The 14,443-nt window shown below is 43.1% G+C and overlaps 1 protein-coding gene and 2 long non-coding RNA genes across 4 annotated transcripts in view; 2 read left to right on the top strand and 1 right to left on the bottom strand.

Moving 5' to 3' along the window:
* Positions 1–14,443, top strand: part of LOC309623865 — a 543,116-nt gene that overhangs the window by 497,798 nt on the left and 30,875 nt on the right. The window lies entirely within an intron of this gene.
* ATP6V0E1 (ATPase H+ transporting V0 subunit e1) overlaps positions 149–14,443 on the bottom strand; it is a 36,113-nt gene continuing 21,818 nt past the window's right edge. The window contains exons 3-5 of one of the 2 annotated variants that reach the window (XR_014241689.1): positions 9,536–9,665; positions 1,048–1,244; positions 149–645 (exon numbers count right to left, since the gene is read on the bottom strand). Coding sequence is in view for 1 of the 2 variants with exons in the window: in XM_082381122.1 (XP_082237248.1) it covers positions 9,572–9,665 (94 nt within the window). In the remaining variant the exon portion in view is untranslated. The remainder of the gene's footprint in view (positions 646–1,047; positions 1,245–9,535; positions 9,666–14,443) is intronic. The other variant, XM_082381122.1, reaches the window with a different exon arrangement.
* LOC309623864 lies at positions 1,251–5,186 on the top strand. Its single transcript, XR_014241699.1, has 2 exons — positions 1,251–1,582; positions 1,644–5,186. It is a non-coding gene; the product is annotated as an uncharacterized lncRNA (long non-coding RNA).

Raw genomic sequence — 14,443 nt, 5'->3', positions numbered from 1 at the left:
TACTTACCAGACTCCTCAGGTATCTCAAACTACACAGCCAGGTTAATCCATCCAAGCTACGTTTGGACTACAAAATCATTTTTCAAAAAGGCATTATCCAGAGACAGAAGAGCTTACAGAAATGAGCTTAACAAACACCGAAACCAGATTTCCATAGAGAGCAGAAAAATAATTTATTCCAAAGGAGGGCAGAAATAAGAAATTCATCCTGAAAATATACTTTGGTATAATTCTGGTGGGACAGATTTTCCCTCTGAACATGTTCTCCTACTGACTGCCCCACTGGAGTCTTACTATCATGTAACAGTTTTTAAACACTTCGCTGATTCTCATGTTGTGAGCAGGCAGGAGCCATCTTCAAAAATCCACAGTTTCCAAGGAGACTAATGTTATTTCTCAGAACAACAGCATTTTCTATCTCCGAAGAGTACATAAACATTTTATAGGGGCAGCACAGTTTAGATTCAATAGGCACATCATTCATCAAAGTATAAAAAAGGTGACAGGAAAAAATACTGCATTGTAGAATAAGATATTCAAATGTGGTGGGAACGTTTAAGGCAGCTGACAGCCAAAGTGGGCGAGTCAAGGAAGGTGGTCTGGGTATGGAGGTGATTTTGCATCTAGAGGAGTTCTCTTTGTGACCTGCAAAACAAAACCGTTCCAGTAACTGGGCCTTTCCACCAACCTCAGGAGGGCAAAAGGGTAACACCAAGAAAGTCAACCAGGCCAATAATTTTAAATACACAGATGCTCCCTAAATGAAAGTGGGCTCAGTTAACGTGCAAGTTCGGGCAGGTTTTGCAGGGCTGTGACAATAAGTCCAGTTACCAAGGACAATGCTAAACTGAGGATCCCAAGTCCCGGTTTGACGGTGTCATAGAAAGCAGGAAGAGTGGAGCTGACTGAGACCCGCTGCACTGGGACCTGACAAGTTCCCTTGGGCTTCAAGACTCTGTATTTGCACTTCCGCTCCCACAGGCCGGCAAGCTGGTCCCTGAGTCAGACTCCTAAAGAGCAGGCCCCTTGCTACTCGAGATGGCTCACCGTTCTTGCCACCCCAAGTGTAGGTGACAAAGGAGAATTTCTTCTTCTAGAAGCTTAATGCTGCAACACCACCTTTGCAGAGCTGGCAAACATTTAAAATAGGTATCTTCAAACATCAGACTGCTAACAGCGGTCGCGTAACTCCTTCACGCAAAGCTTACTGTATAACGTCTTTATAAATAAAGCCACATGTGCTACTTTTGAAGTTAAAGAGAAAAAATAAAGAGAAAATAAAAGTTAAATAGTGTCTTTAAGAGGTGATTTCCACACAAGCCTCGATTTAGTAGATAAGAAATCAAGCTGGTTGTGGCCCACCATTTGCCAGGGTGTTGAGGGAGGTGCAGGTGGAGTGAGGGGCTAGTTAAGTGGGGATGAGGCACGGCTGTAGCAGGCAGGTCTGGAAGGCTGGAGGTCGCAAAGCCCACAGGGAGACCACACGGGCCCTTGCGATTTCCCAAGCCAGTGGGCACACACCCTGGAGAATCCCCAGTGCCGGGTGATTAAATGGCGGGTTTCCCAAGGCTCCGGGGCCAAGGTGCCCAGAAGCAGACATGAGACTGCTGGTAAATCTTACTGGAGCAAGCTGGGGAGGCCAGCCGCCCAGAAGCAGACATAAGACTGCTGGTAAATCTTACTGGAGCAAGCTGGGCAGGCCAGCCGCCCTCCATGGTGGAAAGCACCAGACTGCTGGGGACCCACTAGGGCAGGACAGTGCAAACAGTCAACTGAAGATGTAATTAGAGGACCATTTTTACCACGTACTAAGGAAAATAACCGTAGCAGGCTAGGTAGGGGCAATGACCAGAGCTATCGGTTTCTTCCATGGCTTCATGAACCACGAACCAACCTTTCCTCTAATCTCATGATCATTTTCTCTTCTCTTCCTTAGGCCAGCAGAACAGCCCTCTGCACAGACCTGAGTTCCAGGCAGGTTATTAATTTACTTGAGAATATGTGAAGCAGTGAATCCAAATGTTTTGTGCGTGAAGTTCCTATGAAGAGCATATGGTCAGGGGACTTCCCTGGTGGCGCAATGGTTAAGAATCCGCCTGCTAATGCAAGGGACATGGGTTTGAGCCCTGGTCCGGGAAGATCCCACAAGTCACGGAGCAACTAAGCCCGTGCACCACAACTACTGAGCCTGCGCTCTAGAGCCCGCACGCCACAACTACTGAAGCCTGCACGCTCTAGGGCCCGCATGCCGCAACTACTGAGCCCACCTGCTGCAACTGCTGAAGCCTGTGCACCTAGAGCCCATGCTCCACAACAAGAGAAGCTACCGCAATGAGAAGACTGCAAACTGCGTTGAAGAGTAGCCCCTGCTAGTCGCAACTAGAGAAAGCCTGCGTGCAGCAATGAAGACCCAACGCAGCCAAAAATAATAAATTAATTTTTAAAAAACAGCATATGGTCAGACTTCCTCACTGTTTAGGCCTTTCTGGATGAATGAACAATCACAGAAGGGGAAAACAGGTCTTCACTTGTGAAAAACCACACAGAAAGAGGGAATAATTTTCCCTCAAGCTCAGTGATACCAGTTTAAGATTAATGTGAACAAGCATTATGTTCTATGGCATAGACTTGTGGTTTGATTCTGGAGTGAATTAAAGAAGCACATATTCTAATCATCTCTCTGATATGCAAGAGCCATTCTGGGGTGGAGGTGGGGAACTCAGCCAAAGGGTCCATGTTCTCATTTTGTAAAATAAAGGAATCACAAGGCTACTTTCAGATAAAACTGAGAATGAAGACAACATAAAAATATTAAGGCTAGAATCAAGAAATCTGTTCAGGGAAGGATGATGAGTGAATATATATATTTTTTAAACAAAAAAGAAGAGGTCTCATTTTTATCTTTATTTTTTCATTTCAGATAACTTTGCAAAATAATTCCTTCTTTACTCTCATGGTAAGGTATGTATTTATTGTAGGAGATCAACTACAAGAGGTATTTAAGCAACCTATAAAGGCCTGAGTGTTTCACAATTCAAGGCAAAAACAGCAGAGCTAAATACATTTAGGAGAGAAGAGATCTCTGGGAAGCCAAGTGGTCAGGAAAGGAAGTGCAAGGATTTGCAAGCTGGACACTTAGAGAAAACATCAGAAAGAATTAAGAGAGAATGGGCGAGTGGAGACAAGAAACCAGAATGTTCGCTGAATAGTGCGTTTACTAACCTGCTTTCTACATTAACGACTGCGGTAGGGGAGTGAGGCAGGAAAAGCTAAGTAAAGCTAATTAGGTCAAGAGCATGAAAATGGTATGGCTGGAACTAGTAGGTCACGGAGGAAAGTTGTGCAGAGAGCGGCGAAGGTGGTTGGAAGGCAGACAAGGCAGGCCTTGACCACCAAGTTAGAAAGTGGGACAGAATCTGCAGACTAGTCATTCTTATCTTTTGTGGCTCATGGGACCTTTGGTGACCCTGACAAGCTGTGCTGACAACACGTTACATACAGCATTCCAAGCGGCACGTACCCATTAAAATCAGGGACCTTGGGTTTAAGAAAAAGCCCTGTTGTAGCCCATGGAGAGCTACTCAAAGTTTCTGGGGCAAGCAGGATGTGTTTCAGGAAGTGCTATGTCAGGAAGATAAACAGGGTGGTGGTTTGTAGATACCTTGAGTGTAGAGGCAGGCAGACGTGACGAGGAGCCACTGCAGTAATTCAGAGCCGCAGTGACTGGGTCAGATAGTAGGGTCCCCGACAGAGGAACAGAGTACAGAGGCAGACACAAGTGACATTACAGGCTTAACTGGATTCAAGGAAGAGGAGAAAGAAGCGATCGAATGGGTTCTAGGTGACAGGGAACACTGTGACAGGCTTTTTAACCATAAAACACCTTGCACTGTTTTAACTTTTCACAAGTATGGCTTAATTCCAACCTCTCAACAGATCACGAACCCCTTCAGAGTCCACAGCCTCCTCTGAAATCCCCACTCAGTACTATGTACCTCGTGACACTCAAATATTTTTGGAATGCATAGAAAAACAGCTTCCTCAGGGCAGAGGCCTAATTACCAATAGTCTATTCCTCTCCGGTCCAGATTTTGTAATAAAATGGAATGCCTGCCCTTTTAGGACTGCGGTAAACCATACAGGCTTATCTAAACATATCACCATGATGTGGTTAACCAACTAACTTACAGAACACTGGTCTGAAGCCATTCCAAGGAGATTCTATACAAGCATCACACCACCAAAGCTGTAGGAAAATGGGACATCGGAAAAACAACAACCTTGATGTGATAGTTCCATAAGCATCTCAGAAATCGAGGCTCTAGAGGCAGCCAAGGTTGACAGGGGGCAGAGATGGAGTGAACATAGTTCTTCGAAGTACTGGGTAAGATTTCCAGCCAATAAACATAATGTGCTATAACTTAGCCTATCAACATATGAAAGAAAATCATGGCAATTAAAGTGTTTAAAGTAGCAAAGGACCGGCTAGCTGTTTAACCGTGTTGTTCAGGATCAATTCAATTTCATCTGTATAGAATTATCGTTTGAAAGCTTTCATGACTGCTCCTCATTTTTCTCTGCTGAATACCATGCCTGGCTTACACCTCCTACTTTCCAAATCTGGCCTCTTAAAGAATCACATACAGAATTGAACACTTTTCCTTACCAGCTGAGGACAGGCCTAAATCTGGTTTCTGCACTCCTTTATCATCCCACAGTTGTGTACAAGTTCAAAGTTCTAAGGGAATTTAGCTCCTTCTTTGAATTTTACCACCAAGAAAAGTGAGGTCCTGTCTTAAGAGTTCTGTTTATGGGCTTCCCTGGTGGTGCAGTGGTTAAGAATCCGCCTGCCAATGCAGGGGACATGGGTTCGAGCCCTGGTCCGGGAAGATCCCACATGCCGCGGAGTAACTAAACCCGTGCGCCACAACTACTGAGCCTGCGCTCTAGAGCCCGCAAGCCACAACTACTGAGCCCACATGCCACAACTACTGATGCCCGCGCGCCTAGAGCCCATGCTCTGCAACAAGAGAAGCCACCACAATGAGAAGCCCGCGCACCACAATGAAGAGTAGCCCCCACTCGCCACAACTAGAGAAAAGCCCACGCGCAGCAACGAAGACCCTACACAGCCAAAAATAAATAAATAAATTAAAAAAAAAAAAAAGAGAGAGTGAGTTCTGTTTGTTCCAATGTTAGGATTAGATTAGATTAGATCTCCTGATGTGGTAACTCCATAGGCCTAGAGGTACGGTACTACCACAATCACTACCTCAAACATGGAATCACTGTGACATGATGCTCATAACTAGGGCCACCTGGCTGTGCTCTATTTCCTGCCCTTCTGCTTTTAAAGGAACAACTGTTAACATAAGGGTTTCAAGCAGTCCTAGTTTGTGCTGTGGACCAGAGTGCAAACATTAGGCATTCATCATTCAGGTTACAGACACATGAAACTGAAAAGAACGGGCAAATAACACCAGATCCACACACACAGTGTTATTCACTGTGGGCCCCCTTTACTTATGGTAAGAGACGGAAATGAGGCTCAGAGAAGGTAAGTGAAAGGCAATGCTAGAATGAAGATCTCACTCTGAGAGGCCTGAGGTTCTCAGCTTTAAACCCCAATCAATACCACCACCTAACATTCACTATAGTTAAGAGGAAGGACAGAAAACAGAACTTGATGGGGAAAAAATGGGGGAGGGAGGTTTTATATATATATATATATATATATGAATCAGATTTTTTAAAAAAAATCTATATAAAAGGGAATCAAAACCCCTTTAGGTAGACAGAACTCTAAGGAAAAAAAAAGGCTGCCTACCTATCAGGCTGGCAAAAATCCAGGCTGTGAGGAAATAGAAATTCACATACACTGTTGGTAGAAATGCAAAAATGGTACAATCCCTATAGAAGGGCATGTAGTAATACGTGGAAAAAGTATTTATACCTTTAACACAGAGATTCTATTTTTCAAGGACTCTAATCTAAAGAAAACTGGTAAAAATACAAAATGTCAACGCACAGGATGGCACTGTGGCTTTATCAGTAATAACAAAAGACTGGACTTCCCTGGTGGCGCAGTGGTTAAGAATCCGCCTGCCAATGCAGGGGACAGGGATTTGAGCCCTGCTCCGGGAAGATCCCACATGCTGCGGAGCAACTAAGCCCGTGTGCCACAACTACTGAGCCTGCGCTCTAGACCCCGAGAGCCACAACTACTGAGCCTGAGTGCCACAACTACTGAAGCCCGCACACCTAGAGCCCGTGCTCCGCAACAAGAGAAGCCACTGCAATGAGAAGCCCGCACACCGCAACGAAGAGTAGCCCCCGCTTGCCGCAACAAGAGAAAGCCCGTGCGCAGCAATGAAGACCCAATGCAGCCAAAAATAAATAAATAAATTTATAAAAAATAAAAAACAGAACAAAAGACTGGAAATAATGCAAAAGGATATCAATGGCTATAAAAAGAATTAAGGAAGATCTCTATACACTGATAGGATATATTGTTCAGCGAAAAAGAGCAAGGTACAGAATAGCATATGTAATATGATATCTCTTCTGTAATAGCTGTGTGTGTCAGGGAAGGATGGATACACACACAAACACACACACACACAATGTATTTGCTTATATTTGCACAATGAAACACTGGAAGGATATAGATTTTTATGAATGTATCTTACATAAATTTTGACTCTGGAAATGTTTTACATATTCCAAAAAATGTAGCCAAAAAAAAAAAATTACTATAAATTGAACACAAAATAAATCATCTTAATCTAACTGTATAACAAATTGATAACCACCAGAGGAAATAATTTCAAGTGACCACAGAAAACAGCATGTTGTTCTTTATTTGTTCTAAGAACAAATAAAGCAGCAAAGAAATCCTAAACTGCATTCAAAAACCTTATGGTTAGTAGTTACATTGGTGTAATTTTGAAACTATTTTATATATACTATATGATAATCAAATTAAGTAATTAAGTTACTTCTTTAGGAGCCAAGATTTTCAGCATATGTGAATGATATTCAAGTATAAAACCAAAGAATTCAAATAAAAATCCTGTAATGTTAAATATGAATTAGAAATACTGACATGAACCTGTGATTTTTTTTTTTTTTTTAAAAATCCATACTTCCTGGCTTTGTCCACTGTAAAGGCTTAGAAGCAACAACACCCCAACAGAAATGAATGCACCTAGTAATCAGATCATGGTTTTTAAATACCACTTCCACTGAAAGAAGAACAGGGCCAACTGGGCTGAGGACTGACTAGTGAAGCAGGGAATCCTTTCAGTGGGAAATTTATTAGAGGAACAGCTGATTCCAAGTCAAGAAACATACAAGAGAGGTCTGGGACACCTTGATGTTGCCAGAAAGAAAACTATCAAAGACTAATATCAGGGCTTCCCTGGTGGCACAGTGGTTGAGAATCTGCCTGCCAATGCAGGGCACATGGGTTTGAGCCCTGGTTTGGGAAGATCCCACATGCCGCGGAGCAGCTAGGCCCGTGAGTCACAACTACTGAGCCTGCGCGTCTGGAGCCTGTGCTCCGCAACAAGAGAGGCCGCGTTAGTGAGAGGCCCGCGCACCGCAATGAAGAGTGGCCCTTGCCTGCCACAACTAGAGGAAGCCCTCGCACAGAAACGAAGATCCAACACAGCCAAAAAAAAACTAAAAAAAAAAAAAAATTAATTAATAAAAAAAAAAGACTAATATCAAAGGGACATAGAAGCCAGTCTAGACAGGTGCCCACAGGGCCAAAAAAAGAACAACTGAACATAAAAAGGATAATAAACATTTACTTGATTAAAATTGAAAAGGAAAGAAAGAAAACCTCATTTAATACCCCAGAAGTAACTTGGGCACCAAGTTACTCACTTTGAAAACTAAAAGAGGGACTTCCCTGGTGGCACAGTAGTTAAGAATCCGCCTGCCAATGCAGGGGACATGGGTTCAAGCCCTGGTCTGGGAAGATCCCACATGCCGCGGAGCAACAAAGCCCGTGCGCCACAACTACTGAGCCCATGCGCCACAACTACTGAAGCCCACATGCTCTAGGGCCCATGCTCTGCAACAAGAGAAGACACCGCAATGAGAAGCCCGCACACGGCAACGAAGAGTAGCCCCCCCTCGCCGCAACTAGAGAAAGCCCACATGCAGCAACAAAGATCCAATGCAGCCAAAATAAAGAAAAAAAGAAAGAAAAAAAATTAAAAGAAAAAACTATGTATCCCACCTTTCTTATATGATCTACATTTCAAGGTTAGTAAATAACTCTAGTTGATAGAAAAGTTCATTTTTAAAAAAATATTTATTTATTTATTCATTCATTCATTCATTCATTCATTCATTCATTTATGGCTGTGTTGGGTCTTTGTTGCTACGTGCGGGCTTTCTCTAGTTGTGGCAAGTGGGGGGCCTCTCTTCATTGTGGTGCATGGGCTTCTCATTGCGATGGCTTCTCTTGTTGCAGAGCACGGGCTCTAGGCATGTGGGCTTCAGTAGTTGCGGCACACGGGCTCAGTAGTTGTGGCACACAGGCTCTAGAGCACAGGTTCAGTAGTTGTGGAGCACGTGCTTAGCTGCTCCGTGGCATGTGGGATCTTCCCGGACCAGGGCTGGAACCCATGTCCCTTGCATTGGCAGGAGGATTCTTAACCACTGTGCAACCAGGGAAGTCCAGGAAATGTTCATTTTTATACAAATATTTCACCTAATCAAATATGGAAGTAATAACAAAAACTAGAAAATCACCATTTTTGCAATTTCTACTGCAATGTTTCATTCAGGCTAAGATTATCAATGGATAAAATCACTGGATAAAGGTTGACAGAGACCTTTACACCTGGAGGGACCAGAACCCACTGATCACCTTGGCATCACTAACGACCAGACAGCCAGACATCAAGTCTCTCCTGATATAAGGCAATATGAAGTTCACAGAACCACTTAAGTACCCTTGCCAAAAAAGCTGAACCTGAATCTAGTCAAACGTTTAGCGCTAACCTCCAGTTAACATAATAATGGAGACTGAAGAACAAATGAAATGACAGGCTTTCTGACTCTTGGCCAGTGAAAAAATCATTCCACTACACCACTCCTTACTTCTCTGATCCTCAGAAGCAAACGAAACCTGCAATTTTGAGACCAATTTTCAAAAAGCATCTGTCTCTCACTGTCCAAAGCATTCACAGATGCCCTTCATCTAAAATCTATCAGCCACTTAAAGTTGCTAAATCTCAAAATACCAAGTACAAATAGTCACATTCCTGATCTGTGTCCGAAAGACCACATGCAAACATAATTTACTTAACTGGCTGGGTAAGAATACAATTTAAAAGAATCTTATGGATAAATCCTTTGGTAAAAGTGAACGGCCTAAGTTCCAAATCTATTTCTGCTATTCAGATTGTGTTTGCTTTCAGCAGCCTGCCCTTGCCAAGTGTTAAAATGAGGAAAAGTCCAGGCAAACTCTAGCTGACCAACTGACAACACTGATGTGAAAGGTCAAGGGCATAGTCACCTCAATGACTGAGCACTGGAGAGCAGGTCTTCTTACTCAAGGCCAATGATGCTTGAGGTACCAGATGGTTTCATTTTTCAACTGTGGTCCAAAGAGAGGGTTGAGTTGGGCCAGAATTGCAATCAGCCAACTAAAAAAATAATGGGGGAGGAAGGACAACAGAAAGTGGTGAAATCATGTTGGAACGGGACCATTTTAAATTAGGATGAGAAAAATGCTTTAGTAGAATTTAAATCTATTCTGTTCAGACCAAACCTTCAATACACTTAAAGTTCATAAAACACATTGTGCTAATGGGAGCATGTCTTGTAAGAAAAGCCTTCACAGAACACACCCTCCCTTCATTTGATACATTATTGACAAAGCAGTGAGGCTTCATCATAGTATGTCTGTCTTTTCTCTCATTTTCTTAATTCCCTTTCCAAGCAGTCAAGATTTCCTGAATTCATATGATATCGTCACCTCAGAGTGTTTTTGCCTAATCTCAGTTTATCATCATCACAACTTCTGGGCTCAGGAAAAATCAGTTTACTTTACTTTATCCATTCTCCAAATGCTAAGACCCACAACCAATATGACACATCCATTTTTACTGGTATAGCCAAGGTTAAATTTCAGCCCACTGTCTCCCAATTAGACTATATCACTTGAGCACCCCTTCTCTCATCACCATCACCACTAAAACGTGTTACGTATCTTTTGGGCAGTAGTGGAGCTGGACCAAATGGGCATCTAACTCCCCCTGCTTACTTCAGATCTAAGTAACAAGGTATTCCTCTGTATCACAGACTGATTATGGAGGAAGTATGATGGTGTTACATATTTACCTCAGGGTTGGAAGTACAAAACAGCACATAGCCAAAACTGTCTTTAAAGTTTTCTTCTACTGCTCACAAAGTTCTGAATAAATGGTTTTGTATCTGATATAGGAATTCATATACTCAGTGAAGTTTGAGAATCACTGAACTAAGACCAAAGCAAAGAACAAAAAGAAAGACAGCAAAAGATTTGCAAATCATATATCTGATAAGGGGCTAATATCCAAAATATATAAAGAACTCGTACGACTCAACAGAAAGACAACAAATAAACAGCTGGCTATTCAAACCATTCCATGTTTTACTTTATTAAACAAATATTTAATGAGCACCTGCTAGGCTCCAGGCCCCAGCAATACAAAGGAGAAAATGAAATGCTACTGCCCTCACAAAGCTTATGGAATGTAATGTCAGGAAGGAAATAAAGTGAGGCGAAGGAATAGAGAATGATGCAGGTAGTACTCCTTCAATGGGGTGGTCAGGAAAGCCTTTCCAAGAAGTTACCGCTTCAGGCGAGCCCAGAATGAAGCAGAACACACAGTGCCTTTAATTCCTATTCAAAATACATGAGTTTTTATTTAAATTAGAAATTAGACTTGCTCTCGTCTGGGGGGAGGGGGTCTGGTAAATAGGCCCAGACTCCATCCACTACTGATCTTGGAGGATGGATTTTAGCATCATAATCTGATACCGCTGTCCTCTCTGCATGGGATACAGGGAACTGCTTTCTAAGGGAAAGGAGCTATCCTGCCTCAGCTATCCTGTAGTTTCCTTCTACAATTTTAGGGCTTTAAATTCCCCTAGAAGAGGGGAACTAGCCAAATGCAACCATTGTCTGGCTGGATCTCTTTTCTTCCATTTGCTGTAATTTTTAGAACTCTTCCAATCAAAGGATCAAAAAGCTGCTTCTGATCACCAATGATCAGACTGCTGGAGAATCTACCAGCGCCAGCAGCTTCCCCTCCAGAAACAGTGTACCCGCCCTCCCCACCGCAGCCCAACAGAAGGTGGTTCTGTGACAGGAAACGTGACACCTGAGGACATCCGGCCAAGACAGCTACCTCAAGTTGACTCACTTTATAAACAAAAAATTCAGATGAGACTCTCTGATCTGTCCTTAGAACTACAATATTTGATGCAAACAAAATACCCATACTTGTAGTTGAGGTTTAACATCTACCTGAAAAGAAGAAAGAGGAGGGTAGCACAGGCAGACACACTGAAGAGCTGTGACTGCAGTGAACAGTGATGGTGCAGAGCTGAGAGTCATGGAAAATTCCACACAGACCCAGGACTTTCCCGATCCCAGCAGGCAAGGGAAGCAGACAGTACAAACAGTGGTTCGCCCTTTCAGGACAGACTGAAATACTGGCCAGTGCTTAGAAATGCTAAATAAAAAAATACGTTAGAGCCTCGCCTCTGTCTCCTCTCTTTACCAAAAATGTATAATACTGAATAAAAACACCATCTCCCAGTACTTTGTACGATGTGGTATAGAGATGCTTCTGAATTCTGACTTCACATTATAATCACCCAGGGAGCTTTAAAAAAAAAAAAATGATGTTATACTTCACAAATGATCTTTCTTTTAATTCTCCCACAACATGGTTAAGGAAATTGAGGCAGCGAGAGGTGAAATGATTCGCCTGTGGTCACAATACTAATTAGGTGGTAGCAGCTCCTGAACCCCAAATCAGGTCAGACTAAGGTTCTTACAAAAGTTACCTTCTGTACAAAAGTTACCTTCTGAAATATTTTAACTGACAACAGTTCAGAAAGCATCAATCAGTTTAGCTAAATCTAAACTGTCTGGGAGTTAAAGAAACAAAGAATCCATCTGCTAACTATAAATGAAGTCCATCATGAGCCTTTGGTACCTGAGGTAAAGAAGAAATATCCAGAAGCAAGAACGAAGTCCACTCTGCTTGCTCAGATCAGTATTCGGAAACTCTTTTGAATTTAATTTTACGTACTATTTTTCATGTTTCAAATCAAGTAAAACATCTTACTTAAAACAACAACAACAACAAACCAAAGTTCAAGAAAATTCCTTGGGAAACAGCCCAGGTCAGTTCATTTGAAATTTCCTGGAGGAAATTCCCCCCTCTAACCAGCTGAGCTCTGCGTCTGCCCTTCTGATTACTGCCTGACTTCAGATTTTTCTTTAAAGCTGATAAACACAGCAGGGAGAACTGGAAGGAGAAAAAAAAATAAATCCACTCTGAATTGATGGAAGTGGGTGGAGAAAGAGATCATATTCCAATGAATCTATTACTTCATGTGTCCAAGAAAATAGAACTAAATGTACTCTTCATATTTGCCCAAACTGTTCCACATGTCTCCACAACCTGAAGTCCAGCCTAATAAGCTGAGCTTATTCAAACTACCGAGGCAGCTATGGCACGGTAGCGTCTTTCAGAGAACTGAAGAGCTGGAATGCACCAGAGGTCAAGTGCACGTTCCTCATTTTAACAACGAAGAAACTATGTCCTAGGGAGCTTAATACTCCCACAGCGAATCAGGGATAGAGCTGGAAAGGGAACCCAGGCCTCTGAGTCCCATGATACCAGGCTGCTTCCACAGGGTATTAAGGATGAAACAGATCAGGCAGCCTAGGAGTTCCTCTTTTATTCCACAATCATTTACCAATGCCATGCTCCAACGTCAGGCCCTAAGGATGCCCAGAGGAATCAGCTGAGGGGCCAACCCCCCCACCCTGCCCCCAGGGGCTCATGAGCTTGTGAGAGACAAACCAAGGGTGGTGGCAGAGTATGCTTTGGAAGAGAAAGGCAGAGGGTACTTCATCTATAAACACTCCTGGCCACTTATGAGCTCAGCTCTTGGTTATTAGAATTCTCCAAGCTCAAAATACGTCCTCCCCACAGAAAAGGCTATATACCGAGCTCTCTCAAATCCTGCTTTGTTCTTTTGTTCCACATTCAGATATGAGAACAGGGAACAGAGGCATGGTTACTTCCCAGTGATGCACAGGTCAAGCGGATAACTGCTCAGCTTCCCTGCTGGAATAGGGAAGTTCGGCTAGGACTTCTCTTCTGATCTGCTGTCCCTCCAGCGACGGCCATGATAGGAGTAACCTCTATCAGTGGGTTCCTTAAGAAACAGCAGAGAAGTGACTTGCCCTGTCTCTACCGAGATGACCTCTGTCAAATATCCTTATCCCAATCCAATGACGCAAATTCTTTCAAGGGCAGCAATGTTATTATATACTATTAGAAAATATGGGATTCAGTATTAGATAGGGTTGGATTTTAATTTTAACTACATCAAATATTAGTGGAGTGACTCCAGGCAAGTGAGCTTACAACCCCGAGCCTCAGTTTCCCCTTTTGTAAAATGAAGATAATAATCCCTGCCTCAAGATATTAAGAATTAAAGGAGGGACCTCCCTGGTGGTCCAGCAGTTAAGACTCCACACTCCCAATGCCGGGGGTCCGGGTTTGATCCTTGGTCAGGGAACTAGATCCCGCATGCTGCAACTAAGATCCCATACGTGGCAACAAAGATCCCACGTGCCACAACTAAGACCTGGCACAGCCAAATAAATAAGTAAATAGATTTAAAAAAAAAAGGCCTTCCCTGGTGGCGCAGTGGTTAAGAATCCGCCTGCCAATGCAGGGGACACGGGTTCGAGCCCTGGTCCAGGAAGATCCCACATGCCGCGGAGCAACTAAGCCCGTGCGCCACAACTACTGAGCCTGTGCGCCTAGATCCTATGCTCTGCAACAAGAGAAGCCACCACACTGAAAAGCCCGCGCACCACAACAAAGAGTACCCCCACTCGCCACAAGTAGAGAAAGCCTGCACACCGCAACAAAGACCCAACACAGCCAAAAATAAATAAATTTATATTAAAAAAAAAAGAATTAAAGGAATAATATATGAAAGTGCTCCGTGTAGTAGCTGACAAATAGGTGTTCAATAAATACTAGTTATTCCTTCTCTTTCTCTGTGAGACAGCTAAAAATGCATTCAAGCCACAGAATGAAATACAACCTATTTTACTTTACAAAGGAGTTTCTCATGCTGCACTGAGTCATGCTCATCTCCACCTCCTCTCCCGCCCCCACCT

The sequence above is a fragment of the Balaenoptera borealis genome (genome assembly GCF_965194805.1).
Source record: "Balaenoptera borealis genome assembly, chromosome: 2".
NCBI lineage: Eukaryota > Metazoa > Chordata > Mammalia > Artiodactyla > Balaenopteridae > Balaenoptera > Balaenoptera borealis.
This window is presented reverse-complemented; position numbering and strand designations above follow the sequence as displayed.